A 13,090-nucleotide genomic window follows, 5' to 3' on the forward strand; every position below is an offset into this window, starting at 1 on the left:
ATATAAAATGAGTGACCTCCAAAATCTCTAACGGCCCTGCTCAGCTCTTATAGAGACCCGTCGTTGTGGCTTCCTTCAGGCTGCAGGCAGTCTTATCTCGAATTGGGTCTGCTTTCTACTTTTCCAAGCATGATTGCCTTTGTCAGAGAATCCTGCTGTCTGATGTGCCCGAAGTAGGAGAGCCTCAGTTGTTTGGTTGCGGATGGCAGTTCTCCCCAACCACCCGACCCTCGCGGGGGAGGGGAGGCAGGAGGGCCGGGCGGTGGGTGGAGAGCATCTCTCTCTCCCTCCCTCCTTCGCAAGTCAGGGCTCGGGGGCTGAGCGGGGAGCAAGATAGTCGGCTTGGCCGGAGTTCGCCTTTCCTCTGCGGGAGCGGACTGGCGGCCTTCCCGGAAGCGGTAGCGGAGGCAGCTTCAGGGCCCGGGCATGACGTCACCTGCGGGCGGAGCTCGCGCTTTCCTGCCCTTCCGTGTTAGTCTTTCCCGCCCGCGAAAGAAGCTTGACCAGCGCGCGGCCGGGAAAGCGAGCCGGTTGTCGCGTGGATTCGAAGCGAGGCCGCCGGCCCGTTTGGCGCTCCCCCTCGGCCCTTCGGTCGGGGATTCTCGGGGCTGCTTCTTTTCTACTGATAGAGCGCGCGATCCTTGGGCTGCGCCGGTTTCCGGAGCTGCCGTGTGAAGAAGAATCCTGACGCTCAACTGTTTTTCTTTTCCATCCCGGGACCCCGCCCCACCTGTCAAATCGCCTCTTGACTCACCTCGTCTTTTCCCCTGAGCTGTTCTGAAGCTCATATATCCTAACAGCCAAGCAGTTCGAAAGGGAAGCAGGAAATAAAATTCTTTATTTAGAAAGGAAGCGTAGGGTTGTAAGGCACTCTCCTCCGCCTGAAGTTACACATGTTAAAGCGAAATCAGTTTTCCATGTTAGAATAAGTCCTCTCGTCTGCAAAGCAACTATGATAAAGAGCTGGCAGGAAACCCACCCTCTTGGCACGTGTAAACCAAAGAATCTGAAGGCGAGTTCCTGTTTTCTGTTATCAGATCTCATAAAAAGGTCTGGTTAGTGGGGTTGACTGAAGCAGATGTAACAGATGTAGGTTTCCTGTTATCTTTTCTTGCAGTGGGAACATTTGCCATTGTGCACATCCTGTAGATGTTTTTCAGCTCGCCCAACCTTCCTTTTACAGACATTATCACACCTTTCCATACCTGTAAGCCCTCCCCCACAACTTTCAGTGGTGATATTATTGAAGCAGAGGTAACAGATATAGATTTCCTGTTATCTCGTCTTGTGGTGAGAACATTTGCCATTGTGCACATCCTGTAGATGTTTTTCAGCTCACCCAACCTTCCTTTTACAGACATTCTCACACCTTTCTGTACCTGTAAGCCCTCCCCCACAACTTTCGGTGGTGATATTATTGAAGCAGAGGTAACAGATATAGATTTCCTGTTATCTCTTCTTGTGGTGAGAACATTTGCCATTGTGCACATCCTGTAGATGTTTTTCAGCTCGCCCAACCTTCCTTTTACAGACATTCTCACACCTTTCCGTACCTGTAAGCCCTCCCCCACAACTTTCGGTGGTGATATTATTGAAGCAGAGGTAACAGATATAGATTTCCTGTTATCTCTTCTTGTGGTGAGAACATTTGCCATTGTGCACATCCTGTAGATGTTTTTCAGCTCGCCCAACCTTCCTTTTACAGACATTCTCACACCTTTCCATTCCTGTAAGCCCTCCCCCACAACTTTCGGTGGTGATATTATTGAAGCAGAGGTAACAGATATAGATTTCCTGTTATCTCTTCTTGTGGTGAGAACATTTGCCATTGTGCACATCCTGTAGATGTTTTTCAGCTCGCCCAACCTTCCTTTTACAGACATTCTCACACCTTTCCGTACCTGTAAGCCCTCCCCCACAACTTTCGGTGGTGATATTATTGAAGCAGAGGTAACAGATATAGATTTCCTGTTATCTCTTCTTGTGGTGAGAACATTTGCCATTGTGCACATCCTGTAGATGTTTTTCAGCTCGCCCAACCTTCCTTTTACAGACATTCTCACACCTTTCCATACCTGCAAGCCCTCCCCCACAACTTTCGGTGGTGATATTATTGAAGCAGAGGTAACAGATATAGATTTCCTGTTATCTCTTCTTGTGGTGAGAACATTTGCCATTGCGCACATCCTGTAGATGTTTTTCAGCTCGCCCAACCTTCCTTTTACAGACATTCTCACACCTTTCCATACCTGCAAGCCCTCCCCCACAACTTTCGGTGGTGATATTATTGAAGCAGAGGTAACAGATATAGATTTCCTGTTACCTCTTCTTGTGGTGAGAACATTTGCCATTGTGCACATCCTGTAGATGTTTTTCAGCTCGCCCAACCTTCCTTTTACAGACATTCTCACACCTTTCCATACCTGCAAGCCCTCCCCCACAACTTTCGGTGGTGATATTATTGAAGCAGAGGTAACAGATATAGATTTCCTGTTACCTCTTCTTGTGGTGAGAACATTTGCCATTGTGCACATCCTGTAGATGTTTTTCAGCTCGCCCAACCTTCCTTTTACAGACATTCTCACACCTTTCCATACCTGCAAGCCCTCCCCCACAACTTTCGGTGGTGATATTATTGAAGCAGAGGTAACAGATATAGATTTCCTGTTATCTCTTCTTGTGGTGAGAACATTTGCCATTGTGCACATCCTGTAGATGTTTTTCAGCTCGCCCAACCTTCCTTTTACAGACATTCTCATACCTTTCCGTACCTTGAAGCCCTCCCCCACAACTTTCGGTGGTGATATTATTGAAGCAGAGGTAACAGATATAGATTTCCTATTATCTCTTCTTGTGGTGAGAACATTTGCCATTGTGCACATCCTGTAGATGTTTTTCAGCTCGCCCAACCTTCCTTTTACAGACATTCTCATACCTTTCCGTACCTTGAAGCCCTCCCCCACAACTTTCGGTGGTGATATTATTGAAGCAGAGGTAACAGATATAGGTTTCCTGTTATTTTCTTGCACTTCAAACACCAATTTTTATATTTTGCAAATCCTGTATATGTTTTTAAATAAAATTATTTAGAAAGGAAGCGTAGGGTTGTAAGGCACTCTCCTCTGCCTGAAGTTACACGTGTTAAAGTGAAATCTGTTTTCCATGTTAGAATAAGTCGTCTCGTCTGCAAAGCAACTATAATATGCAGGTGACAGGAAACCCACCCTCTTGACACGTGTACATCAAAGAATCTGAATGCGAGTTCCTGTTTTCTGTTATCAGATCCCATAAGTAGGTCTTGGGAGTCGAACCGACTGATCGCCTCTTGACTCAAGTCCTCTTTTCCCCTGAGCTGTGCTGAAGCCCAAATCCTAAGAGCCAAGCAGTTCGAAAGGGAAATGTAAGATTATTTCGGCAGCGGAAGGGTTGCAAAGCACGCCTTTCATGAAATCGGCTTTCCGTGGTCAAAGAAGTCGTCTCGTATTGCCAAGCACGCGCTGACAGCTGCTTCGTAACTCGCGCGGTTAAGCGGCTCCAGATTCTGCGCTGAGGCTTCCCTCCCGGTCGCCTTCGCGTTTCGTGGTTTCTTTATCCGCTTAAACGTTGAAGGGTCCGCTGGGCTGGGCGAAGGCGTTACGGTAACCGACGGCGGGCAGGAGGGCAACATCCAGCAGCGCCTGGAGGACCGGCGGCACCCAGGCGAAAGAGCCACCGGGGGCCCCCGTTATTTCCAAGGCCCGCTGGCAGAGCTCGGCCAAGAAGATGACCGAGAAAGCCAGGGGGCCTCCGTGGGCCGGGCCGGCCGAAGGAGCGGCGGCCGTTCTCGCCATCGCCACGTGGGCCATTCGCAGGCCGATCCACACCAGCCAAAGCGCCAGGTGCAACCGTGGGCAGCGAAGGAGCGGCGGGGGAGAAACGTCGCCCCTGCCCTCCGCCACGACCCACATGAAGCGGAAGAGATTGCAGACCAGGGCCAAAATACGGCACAGCTGGTCGGGGGCCGGAGGCGGCGGCGGGTCATTCCTGCCGTTCAGCCCCCGGCAGAGTCTGTAGCCGATGTAGAAAAGACGCAGGCTGAGAGCCAAGACCCGCCAAGCGGGAGGCTCCCGGTGGCCGCTGAGCAAGACAGCTGCTAGCTTGGAGAGGCCGTCGATCAGGTCCAAGATCTCGCTGAGGACCTCCGAGGGCGTCATGTTTTCTGCCGTCGATCGGGGAGCGCGCTTGAGTGCAAGGCTTCTCTTCCCTGTCGCAGGCGTTAACAGTTCCGACGAGCCGTGTTGAGGAAATCGTATAGCTGTAAAGAGAGATCACCGTTTTTTTCGTTTCCCTATTAATGTATTTCCTCACTAGAGTAAGTTTAGCATTGTTGGTACAGTATACTATCGCACGGTTAGCGCCGTGTACTCGACTTTGCTTTAGTAAATATGGTACAGGAGGGAGAGCTCCCGGCTGAGTGCTTTTCTCCAACCCAGTTTTTTCTTTTTACAATGGTTGAAAAAGAGCGCTTTTTGTCTGGAAAGATGACTCACTAGGTTCTGTCAGTTCTAATTCAAAAGCAGCTCGGGCCCACCCTTGCATTTCAGACAAATTCTTACTCTTTCTTACTCTCCCAGGGCGCTCTTCTTACTTCTTCGTGGTCTCTGTGAATGCACACTAACGGGTTGATCTGCGCTTGTTTTATCAGGCGTTCTCCAGGACCGCCCCCCCCCAATAAACGCGGGCCACCCGTCCTGGCGATTGCCTCCGTTCTTTTTTGAGGCGGCTGACGTTTTTCCTCTCTCTACCAGATCTCCGTTCGCCTTGTTTTCGATTTCTTTCTAAACATACAAATACAGTACAGAGGGAAAGTAGTAAGAGACTTTTCGAGCTCTTCCCTCTCTCCTGCCCTCCCTTCCCCTTCCTGCTATTTTATGGCCCCCCCGCAGGACAGTATATGAAAGTACCGTATACTGTCGCATAGTTAGCACCGTGTGCTCGACTTTACTGTAGTAAGTACGGTAAGTATCGCAGACTCCGACGGCTACATCTTCTGCGACTTTGACAAGCCATCAGAAAGGTGGCTGAACCCGTCAACCGAGAGTTTAACTATATTTGGAAATATAATCCTCCCTCCACCACACTGCACTGTTTTCCCGCAAAACCAGTGCGGGGCGGTCAAAAGCGGGCCAGTGGCAAATGCAGCTCCCCTCCTGCATTCTCCTTTAGGGTTTTGGGTCTTCCTGTGGTGCCACTTGGGGACTGGATTGGCAGAAAAAACAGGGTAACTCCTATTAAGGGGTGGGGGAAGAGACCCTTTGACAGGGCAAGCGGACAGACAAGACTAGAGGCGGGGGACTTCTCCACTGCAGGCTGGGAAGGGGCGCAACTCCTCCTTGCTGTTGAGTGGCTCAAGTGCATTAAATGAAAGTAAGAAAGAACTGAACACAACATTTCACCCTGACAGTTTCTTGTGGTAAAAGAATTGTGGATTTGAATCCCTGCGCGCCATCCAAACTCCGTCCCTGCATTTCAGACAGCTTCTGGCTCTTTCTCACTCTCGCAGGGCGCTGCTGTGACTTGCAAGCGGAGCCCCCCCCAGCAGCAGCAGCAGCTGCGCCTCCAGATGTGTCGGAGGGAGGGAGGGAGGGCGGTGCTTTACGGGAGGGGCCATGCAGATCATCCCAGCTTGATCCCACCTCCTTCACACAGCTTGCCTCCGGATTCCGGTCCAGATGCCGAGCTGGGGGGCCTTTGACAGAACCACTTGACACGCTGTTTCGGGGGTGGGGGGGAGAGACAACCAGCATAGCCAGGCAGCGGTGGGCTGGCTGGAGAAGGTCGGTCACCGTGAGCTGCCGAGGCGTGCTGGGGGCCCAGGCCCGCGAGGCGGAAGCTTGTCCGGTTAAGACTATACTTTCAGGGATCATTTCTATAGTCCGCTACTAGAGAAGTGCATCCGAAAGTGAACGGCTGAGCGAACCACGAGGAGGAGGCAAAGTGTTCTCTTCTGAGCGCGAAGCTGGCGGGCGATGCTGCTTCCCAGCGGCTGTCGCCTGCCCTTGATGACCGTTCCGCCCCCTCCTCGCGAGGAGGCCGGAGGGAGAGAACACAGGCTGAGTGGTTCGTTCGCCACCTCCCCCCTTTTTTTACAGTAGTTGAAAAATAGTTAATTTAATAAGGAAGTTTTCTGTTGTCTTTAAAACATGGTGAGTTTCCTGGAGGAAAACGTTCGGGGTTTTTGGGGGGTAGGCCACCCCCGGTAGGTGGGTGCAAAGGACGGGGGGGGGAGATCACATTCTTGCGTTTGAAAGACTTGATTAGAGTGAAACGAAGGTATTCCTAATCGTTCTCATTTGTCGGCTCCTTTCCCCGTCCGCTGGCGTCTCTCCGGCTTGCAAAGCGAGAGCCGAGACCTCGCCCCCCCCCCGCGCCCGACTCTTCCCCGAGCCCTGAAACACCCCCGAGGGCCGTGTTCATCTATGCCAGGACTATAGAGTAGCAAGAAACACAAGACGACAGCGGAAAAGGAGCGAGCGACCGAGCGCGAGGTGGAGGCACCTTAAAGACACACACACACCCGCCCGCTGAAATGCCATGCAAGCTTTCCTGGGGACGGATGGCCCCGTGGGAGCGCTGATGCCAGGCGGGGGGGCAGCTCCCCGGGGAGGAAGCGGGAGGGCCCCGTCGTCGGTGGGGGGCTCATCCCTCCCTCCCTCCCTCGCTGCCTGCCTGCCCCCTATCCCGAGCAAGCCACGGCTCCGGAGCTGAGCTGGGAGGAAGATCGGCCGCCCCCGCCCCCCCCACCGTCCCCCAGTCCCAGTGGAGTCCCGGAGGAGAGGTGTGTGTGTGGATCCGCTGGGGCGCCAGGCAGCAGAGAGGCGCGGGGGGGGGGGGAGCCAGGCGGCGCCCCAGCGATCCTCCGCCTTCTTCCTCCCGGAGGGGGGGCGGTCCCGAGGTCGTTTCCGAAGAGAAGCTTTTTAGACACAGCCCTCCTCGACTGAGAGCCGGTCAGGTGTGTGACCACAACTCCCAACACGCCTCAGGCACGGAGGGAGCAGCGCCCATCTTGGCTGCAGAATTCTGGGAGCTGTAGTCCAAAAGCGTGACTCTGAAGGAGACGTTGGTGGTCGCCTCGTTCTTCCTGCTGCTGGGTATCATTTTTTCTAGATTAGCTCCAGACACCAAACAGCAGCGCGCTTGGTTTCGGAGAGACGGATCGTTTTTGTGTTTGCTGCTGCTTCCACCTTTCCGACCCTGGAGTCAGGCTCGAATTTGTGGATTAGAATCCCTGCGCGCCATCCAAACTCCGTCCCTGCATTTCAGACAGCTTCTGGCTCTTTCTCACTCTCCCAGGGTGCTGCTGTGACTTGCAAGCGGAGCCCCCCCCAGCAGCAGCAGCAGCAGCTGCGCCTCCAGATGTGTCGGAGGGAGGGAGGGAGGGAGGGCGGTGCTTTACGGGAGGGGCCATGCAGATCATCCCAGCTTGATCCCACCTCCTTCACACAGCTTGCCTCCGGATTCCGGTCCAGATGCCGAGCTGGGGAGGCGTTTGACAGAACCACTTGACACGCTGTTTCGGGGGTGGGGGGAGAGACAACCAGCATAGCCAGGCAGCGGTGGGCTGGCTGGAGGAGGTCGGTCACCGTGAGCTGCCGAGGCGTGCTGGGGGCCCAGGCCCGCGAGGCGGAAGCTTGTCCGGTTAAGACTATACTTTCAGGGATCATTTCTATAGTCCGTTACTAGAGAAGTGCATCCGAAAGTGAACGGCCGAGCGAACCACGAGGAGGAGGCAAAGTGTTCTCTTCTGAGCGCGAAGCTGGCTGGCGATGCTGCTTCCCAGCGGCTGTCGCCTGCCCTTGATGACCGTTCCGCCTCCTCCTCGCGAGGAGGCCGGAGGGAGAGAACACAGGCTGAGTGGTTCGTTCGCCACCCCCCCTTTTTTTTTAAATGGTTGAAAAAGAGACATTTTATAGGCTTTCTGATGATTAAAGTGCTAAAGTTGGTTCTGTTTTCTATGAATGAGTGACCTCCAAAATCTCTACCGGACCTGTTGTGGCTTCTTCCTTCAGGCAGGAAGTCCCATCTCGAATTGGGTCTACTTTTCCAATTCCAAGCATGATTGCCTTTGCCAGAGAATCCTGCTGTCCGATGTACTCGAAATAGGAAAGCCTGAGTTGTTGGTTGCGGATAGCAGTTCCCCACGACCCCCGCGTGTGTGTGGGGGGGCACATAGGAGAGCCATCCGGTGGGGGGGGGTAGCGTCTCTCCCTCCCTCCTTCGCAAGTCACAGCTCCTGGCGGCTTTCCCGGAAGCGCCGGCTGAAGCAGCTTCGGGGCCCGGGCATGACGTCATCTCCGGGCGCAGCTCGCCCGGCCCGGGCAGCGTCTGCGCTCTCCTGTCGGGTTGGTTTCCTCAACCCGGCACGTCGCAAGTTCCGACGAGCCGGGTTGAGGAAATGGTATAGCTGGAAAGAGAGGTCACCGTTTTTCTCGTCTCCCTATTAATGTATTTCTTTACTAGAGGAAGTTTAGCGTCGTTGGTATAGTATATTATCACACGGTTAGCGCCGTGTATTCGACTTAACTATACAGTATGTAGTAAGTATAGTATATAGCTGGAGGGAGAGCTGCCAGCCGAACGCTTTTCTCAACACAGCCTTCTTACAATGGTTGAAAAACAGCACTTTTTATCTGGAATGATGACAATATGATGACTCATCAGGTTCTCTAGTTGTATCCTGCTACAGAACCTGGGGAGTCATCATGCTGTCATACATAACATAACTATACGATAGTATTGTTAGCGCCATGTACTGGACTTTACTGTAGTAAGTATAGTAAGTATCGTAGACTCGGACAGCTAGTCTTCTGCTACTTTTGACAAACCATCAGGAAAGACGCGAGCCTAGGCAGGCAGCGATGAGCTGGCTGGAGGAAATCGGTCGCTGTGAGCTGCCACACCCGGGAGGCGGAGGTATCATTTCTATAGCTGCTGTTACTGCAGGCAGAGCCCCTCCCCAGCAGCAGCTCCGCCTCCAGATGTGTCGAGGGGAGGGCGGTGCTTTACGGGAGGGGCCATGCAGATCATCCCAGCTTGATCCCACCTCCTTCACACAGCTTGCCTCTGGATTCCGGTCCAGATGCCGAGCTGGGGAGGCGTTTGACAGAACCACTTGACACGCTGTTTCGGGGGTGGGGGGAGAGACAACCAGCATAGCCAGGCAGCGGTGGGCTGGCTGGAGGAGGTCGGTCACCGTGAGCTGCCGAGGCGTGCTGGGGGCCCAGGCCCGCGAGGCGGAAGCTTGTCCGGTTAAGACTATACTTTCAGGGATCATTTCTATAGTCCGTTACTAGAGAAGTGCATCCGAAAGTGAACGGCCGAGCGAACCACGAGGAGGAGGCAAAGTGTTCTCTTCTGAGCGCGAAGCTGGCTGGCGATGCTGCTTCCCGGCGGCTGTCGCCTGCCCTTGATGACCGTTCCGCCTCCTCCTCGCGAGGAGGCCGGAGGGAGAGAACACAGGCTGAGTGGTTCGTTCGCCATCCCCCCTTTTTTTTACAGTAGTTGAAAAATAGTTATTTTAATCATAAGGCAGTCTGGGTAGTTATCGTCTTCTGTTGTTTAAAACTTGGTGGGTTTTTCTGTTGTTTAAAAATGGAGGAAAAAGTTCAGGGTTTTTTTGGGGGGGGGTAAGCCACCCCTGGTAGGTGGGTGCAAATATCTGTGTGCCATCCTTTTAATGATGGTTGAAAAATAAGATACTGTACAGTAATTGAAATAGATCGGGAGTCTTCTCTAGGTCCAGTTGCACAGTGATGTTAAAACCGGATCTGGACAGGGAGAGATCATCTTGCAAAACATTTGAGTGCTTTTCCTGCCATTGCCATATTATTTTCGTTTTAGGTGGATAGGTTGTTATGCTGACGTTTTTGATTTTAATTTAATCATCTTCATCTCCATCTCTGCAGAGGAGAGCACACCACTTGTTCCTTTATGTTGTGTTGTCTGTTGATTCTTTATATGTTTCATTGTGGATTTTGCTCTTCTCTGACCTGAGATTGTCCTGGGTGTGTTTCTGCGCCACCTAGAAAGTGCTTGATTGCTCTAACAATTAAATAAATAGTTAAATAAATAAAGCAAATAAATTAATAGTTTTAGTTTTACTTTTTTGCTATTGTTTCATGGGTTTCCATTTAAAGTGTGTGGCCGCTTAATTTCATGTTCAGTGGCATCTAGGGTGTATTTAACCCTAACCTTTATTTGATCTTCTTTCTTAATGGGCACAGTAAATGGTTGTCCAATTTCCCTCGTGACCTACAAGGGTCATGACTTGTCTTTCCTTCTCCCCAACACTCAGGAGTCACTGTATGGGGGAAGAATTGCAGAGTGTTTTTTCTGTTAAGCAGTGGTTTGGTTTCAGATACGTTTTGGGTTACCTTTTTACTCCTTAGTTCCTTCCAGGATCTCAGGGTATGTGGCTCTCCTCTTCCCCCTTTGATTCTCAGAACAAACCTGTGAGAGGTAGGTCAGGCCGAGAAGAGGCAGCTCTCCCAGGGCCACCAAGGAGTTGTGTACTGTACAAAGTTTCCATCTCTGAAACAAAGCGGAACGAGAGAGCCCTCCATTCCATGAAACGGGGGGAATAAAATCTATTCACCTTTAGGAAGACACAATACAGTATACTGTATTCCTCGCAGGTCGTTTAGTGAGTTTCATGACCCTGCGGGGTTTACTAGAACTCAGCTCTCCAAATTTCTGTCTGGCGCTCGCTTGTTCCACACACTTCGGGTTTTTCAACCTTTCATTGTTTTTCTTACCACAGATGGCATGTGTTTGCCACTAGTTTTGTTCTGATGTGTTCTTATTTATATATTGGTACTCGCAGAGCTAATTTCTGGCTCTTTACACTACCTCGTAGAAGGCATTGCAGATGTGAGAAATTGGGGATTTTTAAAAGTTTCATAGTTTTCCTAAACGTGATATCCTCCTTTCAGTTCTGTTCCAGTTTCTGCCAGCATGTTTCAAGTTCTGAAACTCCATTATGAAACTTTTTAAAACTTCATGGTATCCTTGTGCTCATGTTTGAGGTATGCCTCATCTTTTCAATGGGGCTTATACATCCTAAAAACAGAGTGGAAAAAAACAACAGACTGTTTTAAATGTTAAAAAAAGATTTTTTAAAAAAATTTAAATAATCCCCCCCAAAATCCAGATTTTACTTTAAATTGTGATCTAAATCTATATATAAAATTAAGCACCAGTTCAGAAAGCATTAAGAAAAACAAACCATAAAGCTCTCTGCAGCAGCTTCTCTATTTAGATGCCAACGCTTCTCCCCCCCCTTTTTTTTTATTGCTTCTTGTAGGGATCTCTGCAGACACCATCAATTCCTTAGGCCAGACACCTTTATTCACAGCCTCTTTGCTTGGTCTGGGGAAGCTTGTTGACATCCTCCTGGATTACGGTTCGGACCCAAACCAGTAAGTGTTAGGCTGCCCGCTTTGTTTTACTGTTCTAGGCTTCCATATGCACAGGCACGTCTTCCAGGCCAGGGTGCCTTTTGTTCCAGCAACCTCTACAATGAACATTTGTCTGTAGTGACCCACCTGCCAGTAAGGGGAGTGACAGGACAGTGAACCTGGCTGAAAGGCCACCTGCTGTCCCTCAGGGGTCACCTTTTCAATACCGTCTCACCTGGCTGCAGTAGACGCTGAGATGAGACGGCCCATCAGCTTGGTTCATCTCTCTCCTGAACTGCCTCTGTTTAAGGTTAGCCACATAATCTTTAAGGCTGGTGCACAGAGTCACCTGTTTTCCTCTTCCCTCCTCACCCATTTTTCTTTCTATGCTGTGTATTTTAGACTAATTTTGATGGGCAAGGCCTGTCTTGTTTACAAACAGATTTTAGGTGCTTCGGAAGGAACAAAACAGAACAGTAATGTGGCATATATCTCTAATAAATTATTTTCATCTTTTGATGAACCTTTTTCTTCTAAGACATTTTTTCAGCTGCTCTGTCTTGGAAAGTGGGATATAAACAAACTTACTGGGGAAAGGAATACGCTGTGTGAAAAATATTAACCACGTCTTTTCTCTCGTCTCGCTCCTTATTTTCTCAGCCGCTGTTACGATGGGAGCACTCCGGTCCACGCTGCAGCCTTCTCTGGTGACCAATTGATTCTCAGCAAATTGCTGGATGCTGGTGGAGACCTGAGAGTCCATGATAAAAATGGGAAGAACCCACAAAGCTGGGCTGTGGAAGCTGGAAAGGAAGTCGCTTCTCAGGTGCCGTTTAGGTGTCTTTGGCTGAGCAGGAAGGTGACCCGGGAAACTTGTTTTTCGTTGGCTGATGTTCCAGCACTCGGGCAAATTCATTTTATAGCCACCGCACACATGACATTCGCATTTCCTCACAATAAATCATAAGAGAAAATGGTGCCCACAGTTAATTAGAAATGGGTGTTTCCCACCTAAAACCATGTTTACTCTATTAACTTTTGTCAGAGCAGCGTTCCCTGAAAAACATCAACCTGTACTGCTTTCTCAAACCATCCTTCTACAGGTTGCTACACCAAGAGAGGCCAGGAAGTTACCTACTGAAACCGATCCTTTTTGGTTGTGGCCCCACCCCAAGGGAAGGAACTTCAGGTGGAACTGCACCTGGCCCCCTCCCTCGCAGCCTTCAAGAGGATGCTCAAGACAAGGCTGTTCACCAGAGCCTTTAAGAACATCCTCTGTTAATGTGTTATAGACTGGCTATCTTGATGTTTCCCTTTTGGCCATTGCTTTTTTTAAAAAAAATTTTTTAGCTGATGGTTTGTTTCATTTGTATATACAGTAGGATCTCCATATCCGCGTGATCAGTATCCACTACTTATCAATGTCCTGAAAAGTTGGAATCGTTCCCCCATGGATATGGGGTTCCTACTCTATTTGATGAGGTTTATTAGTATATTATTTTAGATTTGCTTTATGTTTGGTTTACTTTGGATGTAAACCACCCAGCACAAAGGCAGTTTACACGTCCATGAAATAAATAAATACTTTGTTGTTGTTGTTTTTACATTGTCCTTTGTGTTTCCAACCCCTGGCCTCTGAAGCTTGCTTTCAAACG

The 13,090-nt window shown here is 50.3% G+C and overlaps 1 protein-coding gene and 3 non-coding genes across 12 annotated transcripts in view; all 4 read left to right on the top strand.

Annotated features, from left to right (window-relative positions):
- TEX14 (testis expressed 14, intercellular bridge forming factor) overlaps positions 1–13,090 on the top strand; it is a 47,979-nt gene that overhangs the window by 6,533 nt on the left and 28,356 nt on the right. For all 9 annotated transcript variants that reach the window (XR_013538088.1, XR_013538090.1, XR_013538089.1 and 6 more), the window contains exons 3-4: positions 11,342–11,456; positions 12,096–12,261. Coding sequence is in view for 6 of the 9 variants with exons in the window: in XM_078379312.1 (XP_078235438.1) it covers positions 11,342–11,456; positions 12,096–12,261 (281 nt within the window). In the remaining 3 variants the exon portion in view is untranslated. The remainder of the gene's footprint in view (positions 1–11,341; positions 11,457–12,095; positions 12,262–13,090) is intronic.
- Positions 5,884–6,101, top strand: LOC140701805 (small nucleolar RNA U3). The gene has a single exon (XR_012080785.2). It is a non-coding gene; the product is annotated as a small nucleolar RNA U3 (small nucleolar RNA).
- LOC144584103 (small nucleolar RNA U3) lies at positions 7,681–7,898 on the top strand. Its single transcript, XR_013538160.1, has one exon. It is a non-coding gene; the product is annotated as a small nucleolar RNA U3 (small nucleolar RNA).
- Positions 9,291–9,508, top strand: LOC144584102 (small nucleolar RNA U3). Its single transcript, XR_013538159.1, has one exon. It is a non-coding gene; the product is annotated as a small nucleolar RNA U3 (small nucleolar RNA).

This window comes from Pogona vitticeps, chromosome 7, assembly GCF_051106095.1.
Source record: "Pogona vitticeps strain Pit_001003342236 chromosome 7, PviZW2.1, whole genome shotgun sequence".
NCBI lineage: Eukaryota > Metazoa > Chordata > Lepidosauria > Squamata > Agamidae > Pogona > Pogona vitticeps.